Source organism: Ranitomeya imitator, chromosome 4, assembly GCF_032444005.1.
Source record: "Ranitomeya imitator isolate aRanImi1 chromosome 4, aRanImi1.pri, whole genome shotgun sequence".
Classification (NCBI taxonomy): Eukaryota; Metazoa; Chordata; class Amphibia; order Anura; family Dendrobatidae; genus Ranitomeya; species Ranitomeya imitator.
Genome location: NC_091285.1, coordinates 53,402,849 through 53,420,728, shown reverse-complemented (window position 1 = coordinate 53,420,728; position 17,880 = coordinate 53,402,849). Strand labels below are relative to the sequence as shown.

Sequence of the window (17,880 nt, the reverse complement as noted above, 5' to 3'; positions counted from 1 at the left end):
TTACAGCTCTCCTGCCCCTCTCCATAGTCCCCGCCCACTGCCTGCCTCCTGTCTCTGACTGACCGCCCTCTGCACTTACAGCTCTCCTGCCCCTCTCCATAATCCCCACCCACTGCTTGCCTCCTGTCTGACTAACCGCCCTCTGCACTTACAGCTCTCCTGCCCCTCTCCATAGTCCCCGCCCACTGCCTGCCTCCTGTTTCTGACTAACCGCCCTCTGCACTTACAGCTCTCCTGCCCCTCTCCATAGTCCCCGACCACTGCCTGCCTCCTGTCTCTGACTGACCGCCCACTGCACTTGCAGCTCTACTGCCCCTCTCCATAGTCCCCGCCCACTGCCTGCCTCCTGTCTGACTGACCGCCCTCTGCACTTACAGCTCTCCTGCCCCTCCCCTTAGTTCCCCCCACTGCTTGCCTCCTGTCTCTGACTGACCGCCCACTGCACTTGCAGCTCACTAACATACATTTTCAACTATGGATTTCTCTAAAACAGCAAAACCGATTCCTACAAGAAAGGTAAGGATTTACTCAGTATTAAAGCACCTTTATTAACCGGTCACTAGTTTGAGGTTTATCCTTTCACAATCTGAACAGGATTCAATACAATCTCGCACCTTGTCCGCTCCTGACGGCTGGAATTGCTGAATCGGCGTTGGGGAAAAAACATTGGTGTCTTTCAAAAATAGCTGTAGGTTCTGCTGCCGGGAGACCTGAGGGACAGAGAGAAGACTGAAACATACACAGGCTGGTCTGCAGAAGATGGGTACAATCTGGAGGAAGCCCAACATTCTATAATATTCAGCTAACAGAATTTCTACAATATACTATTCCCAGAACTGCTCACTAGAAGGGAATATTCCAGTGAAATATGATACATCCGAATTCAGCTTTCGATATGGCCATGAAGGTCCTAGAAAGTGGATTCTCAGGGAGATCTATGTCCGGCCCATAGATCCTAACAGCTCATTTACATATTAAGATAAATGTGAATATCTCTGGAATAAAACCTCAGATCAGAGATATCAAGGTATCATTTTATTCAGCTTCCTATGCCCTACATGCCCAAACAGACGACTTAGGAGGGTCGATCCTACTGACAGATTCCCTCAGTTCTGTGAGCCTTGGGAACGGCAGGCATTATGTAAAATGCTAACTCCCTGCCTCTAGTGACCAGTTATACTTTATACCGGACCCTGGTTGTGTCCTTATACCTCTGCAGCTAGGATTCTGTGTGTTATTCAGTTGCTGACCGTGGATTGTTCTGACCCTCGCTTTTCCCTGATGATTCCGACTTGTTTTCTGACCCTTTTCTGCCAACCAGCTACACTGGCCAGCGTCCACTCAGTGACGATAACCAAGCTTACCCTGTGTAACCACAGATCCCTGTACAGGGGTTAAAGAGAGAAGCCCATCGTTCCTCAGGGACCTGCTAAACAAAGTGGCCATTGCAAAATACAAAATATGTGCATGGAAGCCTATTAGGAGCTGCCGGCCATCATAAACTCAGCTACATTACACTGGAATGATCACGTAAATGCTTACAGGTGCTGTACTAGGGGATTGCTCTTTATGCAGTCACCTGCATATTATCACACTAAAATATTATGGCAGCTAACAATTTATTACCAGCCCAATGGACATGTGATCTATGGACAGTAAGCTAAATATTAATTTTATAGCAGGAAGTCAACAATTACAGCATTGTATCATTTCCATTAAAATATAATTGCTCATTATCATATCTCTGGAGAACCTGTATAGCAACTTGTGACATTAATTATAATTATTGGGACCCACAACCTGTTTTCTACACAAGTAGAATGATTTTGCTAGACAAGGTTTTAAAGTGAATCAATCAGCAGATTTTTACTATATAATCTGAGAGCAGCATGATGTTGTGGCTGAAAGCCTGATTGGAGTGATGTGTTACTTAATGGGCTGCATGCTTTCATTTTGATTCAATCACCGATTTATCTGTTGCAGGTCTAGCGGTGCTCAGAATGCTGAGCTCTGTATAACCCCGCCCACACCACTGATTGGCAGGTTTCTCTGTTGCAGGTCTAGCAGTGCCCAGAATGCTGAGCTCAGTATAACCCCGCCCACACCACTGATTGGCAGGTTTCTCTGTTGCAGGTCTAGCAGTGCCCAGAATGCTGAGCTCAGTATAACCCCGCCCACACCACTGATTGGCAGGTTTCTCTGTTGCAGGTCTAGCAGTGCCCAGAATGTTGAGCTCCGTATAACCCCGCCCACACCACTGATTGGCAGGTTTCTCTGTTGCAGGTCTAGCAGTGCCCAGAATGCTGAGCTCCGTATAACCCCGCCCACACCACTGATTGGCAGGTTTCTCTGTTGCAGGTCTAGCGGTGCTCAGAATGCTGAGCTCTGTATAACCCCACCCAAACCACTGATTGGCAGGTTTCTCTGTTGCAGGTCTAGCGGTGCTCAGAATGCTGAGCTCTGTATAACCCCGCCCACACCACTGATTGGCTGCGTTCTATGTACACTGTACACTGACAGAAAGCGGTCAATAAGAATCAGGGTTACACAGAGCAGGAGGACTACATGGCGCAAGACACCTAGTCCTCTAATCATAATCTCCTGCTGATAAAACACCGATTCTATTGAAAAAGCAACACACAGCACAGTAAGTGACACATCACTGGAATCAGGGTCTCAATCCCCACATCATGGTGCTCTCAGTGTACTTTGTAAAAACCTGCTGAAATATTCCCTTTAAAATATATGAAAAATGTCTCAATATTTTTACTAGAGTGGTTTGCCAGGTGTCTGAATAAATTATCCAAGGTATCTCGTAGGCGAAAGTCACAAGACTGTATAAAAAAAAAAATCTGAGTTTTGCTATTACGGCTTGTTATTTGAGATGAGTGTTTCCAGGTTTATGCCTACGTATTTGTGTTATGTCTTATTGATTGTAGCGATAAAAAAAATATAATTTTTAGCATTTCGACTTTTTCTCTTTACGGCATTATTTAATTTGATCTTTGGTAGATTAGCCTTCTACGGATGCAGAAATACCAAATATTTTTTCATTTATATATTTTTACATTTTTTAAGGTGGAAAAAGAAGTACGATTCAAACTGTTATATACATATTTTTTACTATATTTTTTAGTCCATGGGAACAGCAGACAGAAAACTGTTACCTGAAGAGACATCTCCAGGGTGTCGCGGAGTCGTTCTTGAGTGGATCGGCAGGTACTGAGCTCAGTCTTATTGATCAGTGAAAGATAATCTCGTAAACGCTCGTACAGATCCCCGTCCAAGACCTGCAGACAATGTACAATGTTATTAAAAACAGCAAGATCTGCTCGTTGCAATCATATGCACACATACTGTGCTCGCTATAGGATTTACACTGAACTATGTAGCAAGTGATAAAGTTGCTGTGTATTAATTATGGGGTATAGAAACGAAAAAAGACATTTATAAAGAAAACAAAATATATGTTGCAGTACCACAAAGCAAACACTGTGCGGCGCCAGAATCCTTCTTTGGTCTTGTGCAGCCTGAAGACACTGCCGCCACTGAGCAGGAACCTCACAGCTCACCATTACCCAACCAACCACATGAACAAACAAGGCCTGAGCCAAAGAAAACAGTTTAGTATCAGAACTTCTCCATCATTAGTAACTGAGTGAGTGAAGATAAGACGGGAGATGGGAGTCTGATTGAAGGCATGTATAAACCTTTCTGGCCTTATCAGTGGATAGAAGCAAAGTTTATACAGCTATAATGTGGCGCTGGGGATTAGCCATGGGCAAGATACTCATATTTTTGCCCTGGCACGCTTTAGTCATGGGGGCACTATGCCCGTGCAGACCGCATGAAGAACGACCACATGGGGCACTCTCTCTGTCTCGCGTCCCCTGATCCTATGTGCCCCTTTACCTCTTTGGCTTATGAACTCGGGACAGTCCCACTCACTAGTCCTCCTGCCCCAGATGCAGTCTCCGGAGAATCACTCAGTCCAACCATCCATTTTCATCATCTGTATTGGTTCATGCTATCCGTTGCCTCGGTCTCCTCTCACTTCACGGACACTCATTTCATGCGGCTCTGCTCCATGGTCAGACCGTAGGTCTGCTTCTACTGCAGGCAGAGCCCTATCTGGCTCCTGACAGGAAACTGCCTCGGGTCCCTTCAATTTAGCCCCTGCCACTCCGGGCTAGTCCCAAACATTAACCAGGTCTCTCCCTGTTAACTATTCAGTGTTGGGCAGCACACTACTCTACATATAATAGCACACCACTAAACGCACTACACATCACATTACAGTAATACATTTGGTTAAAACTTTTATATGGAGACCTATCCTTTAGGTAGGTCATCATTATTAACAGGTGCGGTCCAGCACCACTGATCGCAGGTCACAGTGTAGAGTGGGACAGCACAGCACCACACTTTGTGCAGTGGCCGCTATCAGGTACTGCAGCCCAGCTCTCATTCACTGCAACAGAAGCGGATCCGCAGTTACTCGGCACTGGCCACTTCTTATGACCTGGTGGTTAGGAGCACCCGGAACGACCAGATGGTTAAACTCACACAGGACAAGCTCTGGGAAGTGGGAGCTCTGCTGACCGCAGGCCCTAATCCTATCACACAACTAGAAATAGCCGTGGAGCGTACCTAACACGACCTAGACGCCTCTTCACAGCCTAAGAGCTAACTAGCCATAAAGATAGAAAATAAAGCCTACCTTGCCTCAGAGAAATTCCCCAAAGGAAAAGGCAGCCCCCCACATATATTGACTGTGAGATAAGATGAAAGTCGCAAACACAGAAATGAAACAGGTTTCAGCAAAGGGAGGCCAGACTTACTAAACAGACTGAGGATAGGAAAGGTATCTTTGCGGTCAGCACAAAAACTACAAAAAGACCACGCAGAGTGTGCAAAAAGACCTCCGCACCGACTCACGGTGCGGAGGTGCCACTCTGCATCCCAGAGCTTCCAACTAGCAAGGAAAAATCATGATGGCCAGCTGGACAAGGAAACAATGAACAAATAATTAACTAGCAGGGACTTAACTTCTGCAGGAGTAGACAGGTCACCAGAAAGATCCAAGAGCGAACTGAACCAGTACAAGAACATTGACAGCTGGCATGGAGTAACGATCTGAGTGGAGTTAAATAGAGCAGCCAGCCAAAGAATAAACTACGTCACCTGTGGAAGGAACCTCAGAAGCAGCAGCTCCACTCACAGCCACCAGAGGGAGCCCATAGACAGAACTCGCCGAAGTACCATTCATGACCACAGGAGGGAGTTCGATAACAGAATTCACAACAGCCACTACAGCGTACAACACTATTCTTCTGGAGGCTACAGGACCTATTAACTGATCAATGCTGGTGCTGGGAGTTACACCCCAACCAATCTTATATTAATGACCTAGTCCTTAGCTATAAAAGGAATCTGTCAGTAGGATTAGCCTCCTGAGCCATCTATATGGACATGTAGGTCATAGGAAGCTGAATAAAATGATACCTTGATCTCTGTGATCTGATGTCTTGTTTCACAGTAATCCACATTTCTGTTAATATGTAAATGAGCTGTTAAGATCTATGGGCCAGACATAGATCTCTCTGAGAATCTGCCTCTAGAGCTCATTGTAAATGAAAGGAGACATTACCAGTGTGAGACATATAGCTCAGAAGAGCAGACGGTCAGTCATTACATGTCTCAGACTGGTAACTCCACCTTTCATTTAAATGAATCCCTAGAGGCAGATTCTCAGGGAGATCTATGTCTGGCCCATAGATCTTAACAGCTAATTTACATATAAGAAAAATGTGTGTAACCCTGGAGCATCACATCACAGATATCAAGGTGTCATTTTGATCAGCTTCCTATGACCTACATGCCCATATAGATGGCTTAGGAGGGGTGATCCTACTGACAGACTCCCCTTAAACTTTTTTCTGGAAAATATGCCTGGGAGCGCACCACTATGCCACTTTCACCTTATTTCTGGGTAAAGAATATCCTTGCTATGGCTGAACATGTCCCCCTCCAACATTGCTGCATAACGCGACTGATTGTATTTTCAGTATTAGTGTGTGCAAATGGCAATAACAAAGTTAAGAAGAGCGTGACCTGATTTTTTGGGTAAAACTACTCTCTAAAGACGATTTGGAGACATAAGTCCCAATTCAGTCGCCCTCACCTGTCCATAACCACAAGGCTAATGAACAAACGCAACTTCTAGAGGATAAACACAAAAAAAAGACATATTCTTGTGCAAGAAGCAATAAAAAATGAATATTCAGGAAGCAATAAAAGGTAAGTGGTGTTACTGGAAGCAAAGCGTCTGCGAGTAAGAAAAATGTCAATGTGATCAATATCCTATGTGATCAATATCCTGCTGGTCACACAGCGACGGTATTACTGGCCGCTCCACTGCAACACAACAACAGACTTTCCATTTCTGTCCTATGGATCGGGGTATTGATGGACCGGGCCTGCACCAAGTCTACCAGCACCTCTCCGTCATGGGGGAAGCATGGAGACCACCGAGGGGAAGGCTGCAGTGTCTGCAGAGCTGGTGCCTCCGGGTTTAACCCTTGGTGCGTCTGCAGACATCAGAGGAAATCACGGGATGAAAAGCCAAGTGCATCGCAAGCACTGTGACAAAATTCTCTTTGATCTAGTTTCTTCATAGTCAGCAAATTTGTACGATTGAGAACCAAAAGATCTAGTGAAGGAAAAAACTTCCCGCGCCAATCACTCTTGTAGCGCCGGGAACAATTCCTGTAATCCGGACTTCATATCAATTATTAGATTGTAAATGCAAATCTAACATTTAACGGTGGAAGCAATTATCATAATCCTAAAAAAGCCAAAACATTGGGGTAGACGACATAACCAAACCGGTTCTACAGCAAAAGGGGAGCAACTACCGTAATCAGATTCCAGTTCTCATTGACGCAATATATCAGGATATCACCTACCCCAATGTTACATAGACAGTGTGTAACCTTCAGAATCAATAATAAACTTCTACGCCCCCAAACCATTTATATGACTGTGTAGCCCTTTAAAAGATAAGCTTTTTGATCCCTTTATGCCCCCCCCAAAGCGATGCTCCTGCAAGGAATCACATTTTGAAGCTTTGTATATAACTAACTGGAAGTACACTGGGGTGTGTGGATGCACTTACAGCTCCTAGGCCTCACGCTGTGCTCCAGAGAGTGGCGCTAGGCTGGAAACACAGTATGAGGCTGAGGACCTGTAAGTGCATCCGCACTCTCCAGTACTTACAGACATGTATCAAGACCTTCAAAATGCGACATCTCACTGGTGGAACATCGCCTAGGGGGAAACCTGATCACTTTTTTTAAATATAGACATATAAATGGTTTTGGGGCACAGCCGTTTCGGACAGCGTCCCTTTAAAGTATAAACTCCCTCCTATTGCACCATTCAGATTAGATCTACTTTGTGTGATGATGCAATGAATATAATGACTCACGGGTGCTTTCCCCTTGCACAGTCACGCCATTACTTCACAATGAAACATGAACATAAATGGAAAAGTAAGGCGACTACTCAGACACAAGTGTGTCACCTGATAAATTCTCAACAGGCGAATAATTCAAGAATTCATAAAAATAGCAAAACCGACTCGATGTCAGAAACAAAACTGTCCCAGTCTCATCGCGGACAATGAAATGGTTACATTCCCCATCACCAATCTTTTTTTATGGACATTTTTTGGGGGGGTAAACACTTGGTTAAAAAGCATTACTACATGAAGATCTCAATATGAATGTTTGACCTTTTGGTTTCTACAGCTCCAATGTACCACTGTACATAGCAGACTGCAGTACGAGACAGTCTGACAGCGAGCTCCTCTTACAGCTCAGGTTGGCAACACTTAGCTCTCCTCTGTTGAATGTTAAACTTTCTAGAGTTTGATCTGACCCCAGAGCTGGACTCACAGCCACACTGCTCAGGCAGGATAGGAAACATCATGGCAGCCAGTCTCTTCCCAATAGCTCAGAGACAAATGTAAATTAATTAGAGATGGAGCCGGCAGATGGCAAAACAGTGAAATATACAGAACACAAGTCACATGATTACTAGAAATAGTGTCACTTCATATACATACATGACAGATTATCGTGAAATGTGATTCTTTAAAATGAATGGGATTCTTTGCTGGTGTAGTATTTCATTATCATTAGCTTTATCGCAAAATATGAATGGAAACATGGTTTTCATGACATTTTGTTACCAGGCGGCTTTGAAATCCTATTTTCTACAACAGAATATCTAGATGCTGCAGTAAATAACTGGAACAGCAAACCAAAAAGAACAAGCAACCACACCTAACAAGCGCAAAGCCACAGCATAGCTTGTATCATCAAAACAGCTACAATGCAGATGGCCGAAGCTCCGTGACCGCCTGTATGCTACTACTTTGTTGTGCTGTGTATAGCTGCCTGTGTCTTACTGCTGTGTGCTGTATACTGCCGCCTGTGTCCTACTGTTGTGTACTGTGCTGTGTATTAATAATAATAATAATAATAATCATCTTTATATTTATATAGCGCTAACATATTATGCAGCGCTTTACAGTTTGCATGTGTATTGCCGCCTGTGTCCTACTGCCGTGCTGTGCTGTCAATTGCCACCTGTGTCCTACTGCTGTGTGCTGTGTATTGCCACCTGGTCTTACTGCTGTGCTGTGTACTGCCGCCTGTGTCCTACTGCTCTGTACTGTGCTGTGTATTGCCATCTGTGCCCTATTGCTATGCTGTGTATTGTCGCCTGTCTCCTACTACTGTGTACTGTGAATTGCCGCCTGTGTCCTACTGCTGTGTGCTGTGCATTGCCGCCTAGGTCTTTCTGCTGTGTACTGTGCTGTGTATTGCCGCCTGTGTCCTACTGTCGTGCTGTGTATTGCCGCCTGTGTCCTACTGCCGTGCTGTGCTGTGTTTTGCCGCCTGTGTCCTACTGCTGTGCTGTGTATTGATGCCTGTGTCCTACTGCTGTGCTGCCTATTGCCGCCTGTGTCCTATTGCTGTGTAGTGTATTGCCGCCCGTGTCCTATTGCTGTGTGCTGTGTATTGCCGCCTGTGTCCTACTGCTGTGTGCTGTGTATTGCCATCTGTGTCCTACTGCTGTGTGCTGTGTATTGCCATCTGTGTCCTACTGCTGTGTGCTGTGTATTGCCGCCTGTGTCCTACTGCTGTGTGCTGTGTATTGCTGCCTAGGTCCTACTGCTGTGTACTGTGGTGTGTACTGACGCCTGTGTCCTACTACCGTGCTGCCTATTGCCGCCTGTATCCTACTGCTGTGCATTGCCACCTGTGTCTTACTGCTGAGCTGTATATTGCCGCCTGTGTCCTACTGCTGTGTACTGTGCTGTATATTGCCACCTGTGTCCTACTGCTGTGTGCTGTGTATTGCCATCTGTGTCCTACAGCTGTGTGCTGTGCTATGTATTGCCATCTGTGTCCTACTGCTGTGTATTGCCATCTGTGTCCTACTGCTGTGTGCTGTGCTATGTATTGCCTCCTGTGTCCTACTGCTGTGTGCTGTGTATTGCCATCTGTGTCCTACTGCTGTGTGCTGTGTATTGCCGCCTGTGTCCTACTGCTGTGTGCTGTGTATTGCTGCCTAGGTCCTACTGCTGTGTACTGTGGTGTGTATTGACGCCTGTGTCCTACTGCCGTGCTGCCTATTGCCGCCTGTATCCTACTGCTGTGCATTGCCACCTGTGTCTTACTGCTGAGCTGTATATTGCCGCCTGTGTCCTACTGCTGTGTACTGTGCTGTATATTGCCACCTGTGTCCTACTGCTGTGTGCTGTGTATTGCCGCCTGTGTCCTACTGCTGTGTGCTGTGTATTGCCGCCTGTGTCCTACTGCTGTGTGCTGTGTATTGCCGCCTGTGTCCTACTGCTGTGTGCTGTGTATTGCCGCCTGTGTCCTACTGCTGTGTACTGTGTATTGCCGCCTGTGTCCTACTGCTGTGTGCTGTGTATTGCCGCCTGTGTCCTACTGCTGTGTGCTGTGTATTGCCGCCTGTGTCCTACTGCTGTGTGCTGTGTATTGCCGCCTGTGTCCTACTGCTGTGTGCTGTGTATTGCCATCTGTGTCCTACTGCTGTGTGCTGTGTATTGCTGCCTGGGTCTTACTGCTGTGTTCTGTGCTGTGTATTGCCGCCTGTGTCCTACTGCTGTGTGCTGTGTATTGCCATCTGTGTCCTACTGCTGTGTGTTGTGCTGTGTATTGCCATCTGTGTCGTACTGCTGTGTGCTGTGTATTGCCGCCTGTGTCCTACTGCTGTGTGCTGTGTATTGCCATCTGTGTCCTACTGCTGTGTGCTGTGTATTGCCATCTGTGTCCTACTGCTGTGTGCGGTGTATTGCTATCTGTGTCCTACTGCTGTGTGCTGTGTATTGCCTCCTGTGTCCTACTGCTGTGCTGTGTATTGCCGCCCGTGTCCTATTGCTGTGTGCTGTGTATTGCCGCCTGTGTCCTACTGCTGTGTGCTGTGTATTGCCATCTGTGTCCTACTGCTGTGTGCTGTGTATTGCCGCCTGTGTCCTACTGCTGTGTGCTGTGTATTGCCGCCTGTGTCCTACTGCTGTGTGCTGTGTATTGCTGCCTAGGTCCTACTGCTGTGTACTGTGGTGTGTATTGACGCCTGTATCCTACTGCTGTGCATTGCCACCTGTGTCTTACTGCTGAGCTGTATATTGCCGCCTGTGTCCTACTGCTGTGTACTGTGCTGTATATTGCCACCTGTGTCCTACTGCTGTGTGCTGTGTATTGCAGCCTGTGTCCTACTGCTGTGCTGTGTATTGCCGCCTGTGTCCTACTGCTGTGTGCTGTGTATTGCCGCCTGTGTCCTACTGCTGTGTGCTGTGTATTGCCATCTGTGTCCTACTGCTGTGTGCTGTGTATTGCCGCCTGTGTCCTACTGCTGTGTGCTGTGTATTGCCATCTGTGTCCTACTGCTGTGTGCTGTGTATTGCCTCCTGTGTCCTACTGCTGTGTGCTGTGTATTGCCTCCTGTGTCATACTGCTGTGTGCTGTGTATTGCCGCCTGTGTCCTACTGCTGTGTGCGGTGTATTGCCGCCTGTGTCCTACTGCTGTGTGCTGTGTATTGCCGCCTGTGTCCTACTGCTGTGTGCTGTGTATTGCCGCCTGTGTCCTACTGCTGTGTGCTGTGTATTGCCGCCTGTGTCCTACTGCTGTGTACTGTGTATTGCCGCCTGTGTCCTACTGCTGTGTCCTACTGCTGTGTGCTGTGTATTGCTGCCTGGGTCTTACTGCTGTGTTCTGTGCTGTGTATTGCCGCCTGTGTCCTACTGCTGTGTATTGCCATCTGTGTCCTACTGCTGTGTGCTGTGTATTGCTGCCTGGGTCTTACTGCTGTGTTCTGTGCTGTGTATTGCCGCCTGTGTCCTACTGCTGTGTGTTGTGTATTGCCGCCTGTGTCCTACTGCTGTGTGCTGTGTATTGCCGCCTGTGTCCTACTGCTGTGTATTGCCATCTGTGTCCTACTGCTGTGTGCTGTGTATTGCTGCCTGGGTCTTACTGCTGTGTTCTGTGCTGTGTATTGCCGCCTGTGTCCTACTGCTGTGTGCTGTGTATTGCCATCTGTGCCCTATTGCTATGCTGTGTATTGTCGCCTGTGTCCTACTGCTGTGTGCTGTGTATTGCCGCCTGTGTCCTACTGTCGTGCTGTGTATTGCCGCCTGTGTCCTACTGCCGTGCTGTGCTGTGTTTTGCCGCCTGTGTCCTACTGCTGTGCTGTGTATTGATGCCTGTGTCCTACTGCTGTGCTGCCTATTGCCGCCTGTGTCCTATTGCTGTGTAGTGTATTGCCGCCCGTGTCCTATTGCTGTGTGCTGTGTATTGCCGCCTGTGTCCTACTGCTGTGTGCTGTGTATTGCCATCTGTGTCCTACTGCTGTGTGCTGTGTATTGCCATCTGTGTCCTACTGCTGTGTGCTGTGTATTGCCGCCTGTGTCCTACTGCTGTGTGCTGTGTATTGCTGCCTAGGTCCTACTGCTGTGTACTGTGGTGTGTACTGACGCCTGTGTCCTACTGCCGTGCTGCCTATTGCCGCCTGTATCCTACTGCTGTGCATTGCCACCTGTGTCTTACTGCTGAGCTGTATATTGCCGCCTGTGTCCTACTGCTGTGTACTGTGCTGTATATTGCCACCTGTGTCCTACTGCTGTGTGCTGTGTATTGCAGCCTGTGTCCTACAGCTGTGTGCTGTGCTATGTATTGCCATCTGTGTCCTACTGCTGTGTATTGCCATCTGTGTCCTACTGCTGTGTGCTGTGCTATGTATTGCCTCCTGTGTCCTACTGCTGTGTGCTGTGTATTGCCATCTGTGTCCTACTGCTGTGTGCTGTGTATTGCCGCCTGTGTCCTACTGCTGTGTGCTGTGTATTGCTGCCTAGGTCCTACTGCTGTGTACTGTGGTGTGTATTGACGCCTGTGTCCTACTGCCGTGCTGCCTATTGCCGCCTGTATCCTACTGCTGTGCATTGCCACCTGTGTCTTACTGCTGAGCTGTATATTGCCGCCTGTGTCCTACTGCTGTGTACTGTGCTGTATATTGCCACCTGTGTCCTACTGCTGTGTGCTGTGTATTGCCATCTGTGTCCTACTGCTGTGTATTGCCATCTGTGTCCTACTGCTGTGTGCTGTGTATTGCCTCCTGTGTCCTACTGCTGTGTGCTGTGTATTGCCTCCTGTGTCCTACTGCTGTGTGCTGTGTATTGCCGCCTGTGTCCTACTGCTGTGTGCTGTGTATTGCCGCCTGTGTCCTACTGCTGTGTGCTGTGTATTGCCGCCTGTGTCCTACTGCTGTGTGCTGTGTATTGCCGCCTGTGTCCTACTGCTGTGTACTGTGTATTGCCGCCTGTGTCCTACTGCTGTGTGCTGTGTATTGCCGCCTGTGTCCTACTGCTGTGTGCTGTGTATTGCCGCCTGTGTCCTACTGCTGTGTGCTGTGTATTGCCGCCTGTGTCCTACTGCTGTGTGCTGTGTATTGCCATCTGTGTCCTACTGCTGTGTGCTGTGTATTGCTGCCTGGGTCTTACTGCTGTGTTCTGTGCTGTGTATTGCCACCTGTGTCCTACTGCTGTGTGCTGTGTATTGCCATCTGTGTCCTACTGCTGTGTGTTGTGTATTGCTGCCTGGGTCTTACTGCTGTGTTCTGTGCTGTGTATTGCTGCCTGTGTCCTACTGCTGTGTGTTGTGTATTGCCGCCTGTGTCCTACTGCTGTGTGCTGTGTATTGCCATCTGTGTCCTACTGCTGTGTGTTGTGCTGTGTATTGCCATCTGTGTCGTACTGCTGTGTGCTGTGTATTGCCGCCTGTGTCCTACTGCTGTGTGCTGTGTATTGCCATCTGTGTCCTACTGCTGTGTGCTGTGTATTGCCATCTGTGTCCTACTGCTGTGTGCGGTGTATTGCTATCTGTGTCCTACTGCTGTGTGCTGTGTATTGCCTCCTGTGTCCTACTGCTGTGCTGTGTATTGCCGCCCGTGTCCTATTGCTGTGTGCTGTGTATTGCCGCCTGTGTCCTACTGCTGTGTGCTGTGTATTGCCGCCTGTGTCCTACTGCTGTGTGCTGTGTATTGCTGCCTAGGTCCTACTGCTGTGTACTGTGGTGTGTATTGCCATCTGTGTCCTACTGCTGTGTGCTGTGTATTGCCGCCTGTGTCCTACTGCTGTGTGCTGTGTATTGCTGCCTAGGTCCTACTGCTGTGTACTGTGGTGTGTATTGACGCCTGTATCCTACTGCTGTGCATTGCCACCTGTGTCTTACTGCTGAGCTGTATATTGCCGCCTGTGTCCTACTGCTGTGTACTGTGCTGTATATTGCCACCTGTGTCCTACTGCTGTGTGCTGTGTATTGCAGCCTGTGTCCTACTGCTGTGCTGTGTATTGCCGCCTGTGTCCTACTGCTGTGTGCTGTGTATTGCCGCCTGTGTCCTACTGCTGTGTGCTGTGTATTGCCATCTGTGTCCTACTGCTGTGTGCTGTGTATTGCCGCCTGTGTCCTACTGCTGTGTGCTGTGTATTGCCATCTGTGTCCTACTGCTGTGTGCTGTATATTGCCTCCTGTGTCCTACTGCTGTGTGCTGTGTATTGCCTCCTGTGTCATACTGCTGTGTGCTGTGTATTGCCGCCTGTGTCCTACTGCTGTGTGCGGTGTATTGCCGCCTGTGTCCTACTGCTGTGTGCTGTGTATTGCCGCCTGTGTCCTACTGCTGTGTGCTGTGTATTGCCGCCTGTGTCCTACTGCTGTGTGCTGTGTATTGCCGCCTGTGTCCTACTGCTGTGTACTGTGTATTGCCGCCTGTGTCCTACTGCTGTGTCCTACTGCTGTGTGCTGTGTATTGCTGCCTGGGTCTTACTGCTGTGTTCTGTGCTGTGTATTGCCGCCTGTGTCCTACTGCTGTGTGCTGTGTATTGCCGCCTGTGTCCTACTGCTGTGTATTGCCATCTGTGTCCTACTGCTGTGTGCTGTGTATTGCTGCCTGGGTCTTACTGCTGTGTTCTGTGCTGTGTATTGCCGCCTGTGTCCTACTGCTGTGTGTTGTGTATTGCCGCCTGTGTCCTACTGCTGTGTGCTGTGTATTGCCGCCTGTGTCCTACTGCTGTGTATTGCCATCTGTGTCCTACTGCTGTGTGCTGTGTATTGCTGCCTGGGTCTTACTGCTGTGTTCTGTGCTGTGTATTGCCGCCTGTGTCCTACTGCTGTGTGTTGTGTATTGCCGCCTGTCTCCTACTGCTGTGTGCTGTGTATTGCCGCCTGTGTCCTACTGCTGTGTATTGCCATCTGTGTCCTACTGCTGTGTGCTGTGCATTGCCGCCTGTGTCCTACTGCCATGCTGTGTATTGCTGCCTGGGTCTTACTGCAGTGTTCTGTGCCGTGTATTGCCGCCTGAGTCCTACTGCTGTGTGCTGTGCATTGCCGCCTGTGTCCTACTGCCGTGCTGTGTATTGCTGCCTGGGTCTTACTGCGGTGTTCTGTGCTGTGTATTGCCGACTGAGTCCTACTGCTGTGTGCTGTGCATTGTTGCCTGTGTCCTACTTCTTTGTAGAAGTTTCAATGCAGCAGTTAGATAATTACCAAGTAATGTACAAATAATATGCGTCCACCAGAAAGGTAACCTTGTATTACACAACTGAATTACATGTAATAGTACTGTGCAAAAGTTTTAGGCAGGTGTGACAAAAATGCTGCCAAATACAAATGTTTTCAAAACTAGAAATGTTAATAATTTGTATCAATTAACAAAATGCAAAGTAAATGATCAAAAGAGAAAACTAAATCAAATCAATAATTGGGGTGACCAAAACAGCATCACATCTTCTAGGCACACTTGCACAAAACCAGGAATTTTGTAGGATTACAGTTGGGTGTATGAGTACATCATACCGATGACAATGATCATCATTTTCATATGTAGGTTGAAACAGCTGGGAAGGAGATTTAAAACTGAGTGAGAAACTGACAAGCTATACCATGTTACAAAGACGACTGTTTCTTGTCACACCATGGCGATACTGAGCACAGCAAAAAGACATTAGGTAGTTATACTACATCATCAAGGTTCTTCCAAGCAAAAATTTCAAAGCAGACTGATTTCAAGCAGCATCGAGAAATGGGCAATGTTGAGGACAGTGGACACAGTGATCAGTCAAAGAAGCTTCGTGCAGTATTACAGTTGTGGCCAAAAGTATTGACACCCCTGCAATTCTGTCAGATAATACTCAGTTTCTTCCTGAAAATGATTGCAAACACAAATTCTTTGTTATTATCTTCATTTAATTTGTTTTAAATAAAAAAACACAAAAAAAATTGTCCTAAAGCCAAATTGAACATAATTCCACACCAAACATAAACAAGGGGGTGGACAAAAGTATTGGCACTGTTCAAAAAATCATGTGATGCTTCTCTAATTAGTGTAATTAACAGCACCTGTAACTTACCTGTGGCATCTAACAGGTGTTGGCAATAACTAAATCACACTTGCAGCCAGTTGACATGGATTAAAGTTGACTCAACCTCTGTCCTGTGTCCTTGTGTGTACCACATTTAGCATGGAGAAAAGAAAGAAGACCAAAGAACTGTCTGAGGACTTGAGAAACCAAATTGTGAGGAAGCATGAGCAATCTCAAGGCTACAAGTCCATCTCCAAAGACCTGAATGTTCCTGTGTCTACTGTGCGCAGTGTCATCAAGAAGTTTAAAGCCCATGGCACTGTGGCTAACCTCCCTAGATGTGGACGGAAAAGAAAAATTGACAAGAGATTTCAACGCAAGATTGTGCGGATGTTGGATAAAGAACCTCGACTAACATCCAAACAAGTTCAAGCTGCCCTGCAGTCCGAGAGTACAACAGTGTCAAACCATACTATCCGTCGCCATCTGAATGAAAAGGGACTGTATGGTAGGAGACCCAGGAAGACCCCACTTCTTACACTGAGACATAAAAAAGCCAGGCTGGAGTTTGCCAAAACTTACCTGAAAAAGCCTAAAACATTTTGTAAGAATGTTCTCTGGTCAGATGAGACAAAAGTAGAGCTTTTTGGGCAAAGGCATCAACATAGAGTTTACAGGAGAAAAAAAGAGGCATTCAAAGAAAAGAACACGGTCCCTACAGTGTGACGCAGTGACCCCTGTGACACCTAGGGGGCGCTGTGAGTGCTCTTTGGGATGTGCATGGAGGCATATCTATTGTGATAATCGTGGTGAAACAGTGACTGGCTGTGTTGTGAATGGCCGATATGTGTCGCAGAGGGAGTCTGCATAGTAAGTCTGATGCAAATTTGTTGTTCTGGGACCTGTATTCCCTCAAGTGTGTATATGTATGGTGTAGCTGTAAGGGTGACTTACTAGGCTAGTTGTGTGAGATGGGTGGGACAAACTAGCCAAACATCCACACTCCCATCCAGGGGAGTGGTTAAGGGTATATAATGTGACCAGGGTGTGGGTCACATGTTCCCGTGTGGGTCCCTGTGTGGTTCCAGTGGAAGGTCCTGAAGAGCCTGTGTGTTGGGAGGTCCTGGGAGTAGGGCCGGATCCCTGAATAGCACACTGAGCCACCGGTGTTGAATTTCCTGGGAGTAGGAGTTCTGAATAGCACATGGTGGGGCTTTGGACCTGGTGAGCCTGGTGTGTTGGATTTTCCTGGGAGTAGGAGTCCTGAATAGCACACTGAACAACCTGTGTGGAATTTCCTGGGAGTAGGCGTTCTGAATAGCACATGGTGGGGCTTTGGACTTGCAGGTGGCCTGGGGTGTTGGACGAGGTCCTGAATAGCACCTTGACAGGTCACATGTGCGGTTCATGTGGGGAAGCTACCGTCCTTCGGTGGGTCTGGACTGACTAAGATATGCCGCCAAGGCAAGTTGGTGATCCCTGTGAGGCAGCTTTCCCGAAGGAGTGGACTGACAAGGAGTCAGCAGGTGGAGCAGGAGCTCCCGTCAGGTACCTTACAGACTGTTGGTGCTTGTGATGTTCCATGAACTGTGTGGTCTCCCACGGTGACTGAACGGAGTGAGGTTCGGCGTGTTTAGAGACCGCGACCCAGTGTCATATGCGCTGTATGTGACTTGGGACATTGGTGAAGTGTACGGCGTACAGACACCCATGGTAACTGGGCGAAGTGAGAGGTCCAGCATGTTTAGTGTCTGTGAGACAAAGCCGTAAACGTGAGTTAAAACCGTATTGTCGTATGTTGGTGCCTGTTGTGCTCCATGGACATTGGTGAAGTGTACGGCGTACAGACACCCATGGGAACTGGATGAAGTGAGAGGCCCAGCATGTTTAGTGTCCGTGAGTCAAAGCCGTAAATGAAGTGTGAAGACAA

At 47.6% G+C, this 17,880-nt stretch overlaps 1 protein-coding gene across 3 annotated transcripts in view; it reads right to left on the bottom strand.

The window, feature by feature from the left end:
* The window catches only part of FCHSD1 (FCH and double SH3 domains 1), a 130,131-nt gene that overhangs the window by 39,847 nt on the left and 72,404 nt on the right, over positions 1 to 17,880 (bottom strand). For all 3 annotated transcript variants that reach the window (XM_069763636.1, XM_069763635.1, XM_069763637.1), the window contains 2 exons: positions 3,168 to 3,290; positions 615 to 710 (listed from right to left, as the gene is read on the bottom strand). In XM_069763636.1, the coding sequence (XP_069619737.1) occupies positions 615 to 710; positions 3,168 to 3,290 (219 nt within the window). The remainder of the gene's footprint in view (positions 1 to 614; positions 711 to 3,167; positions 3,291 to 17,880) is intronic.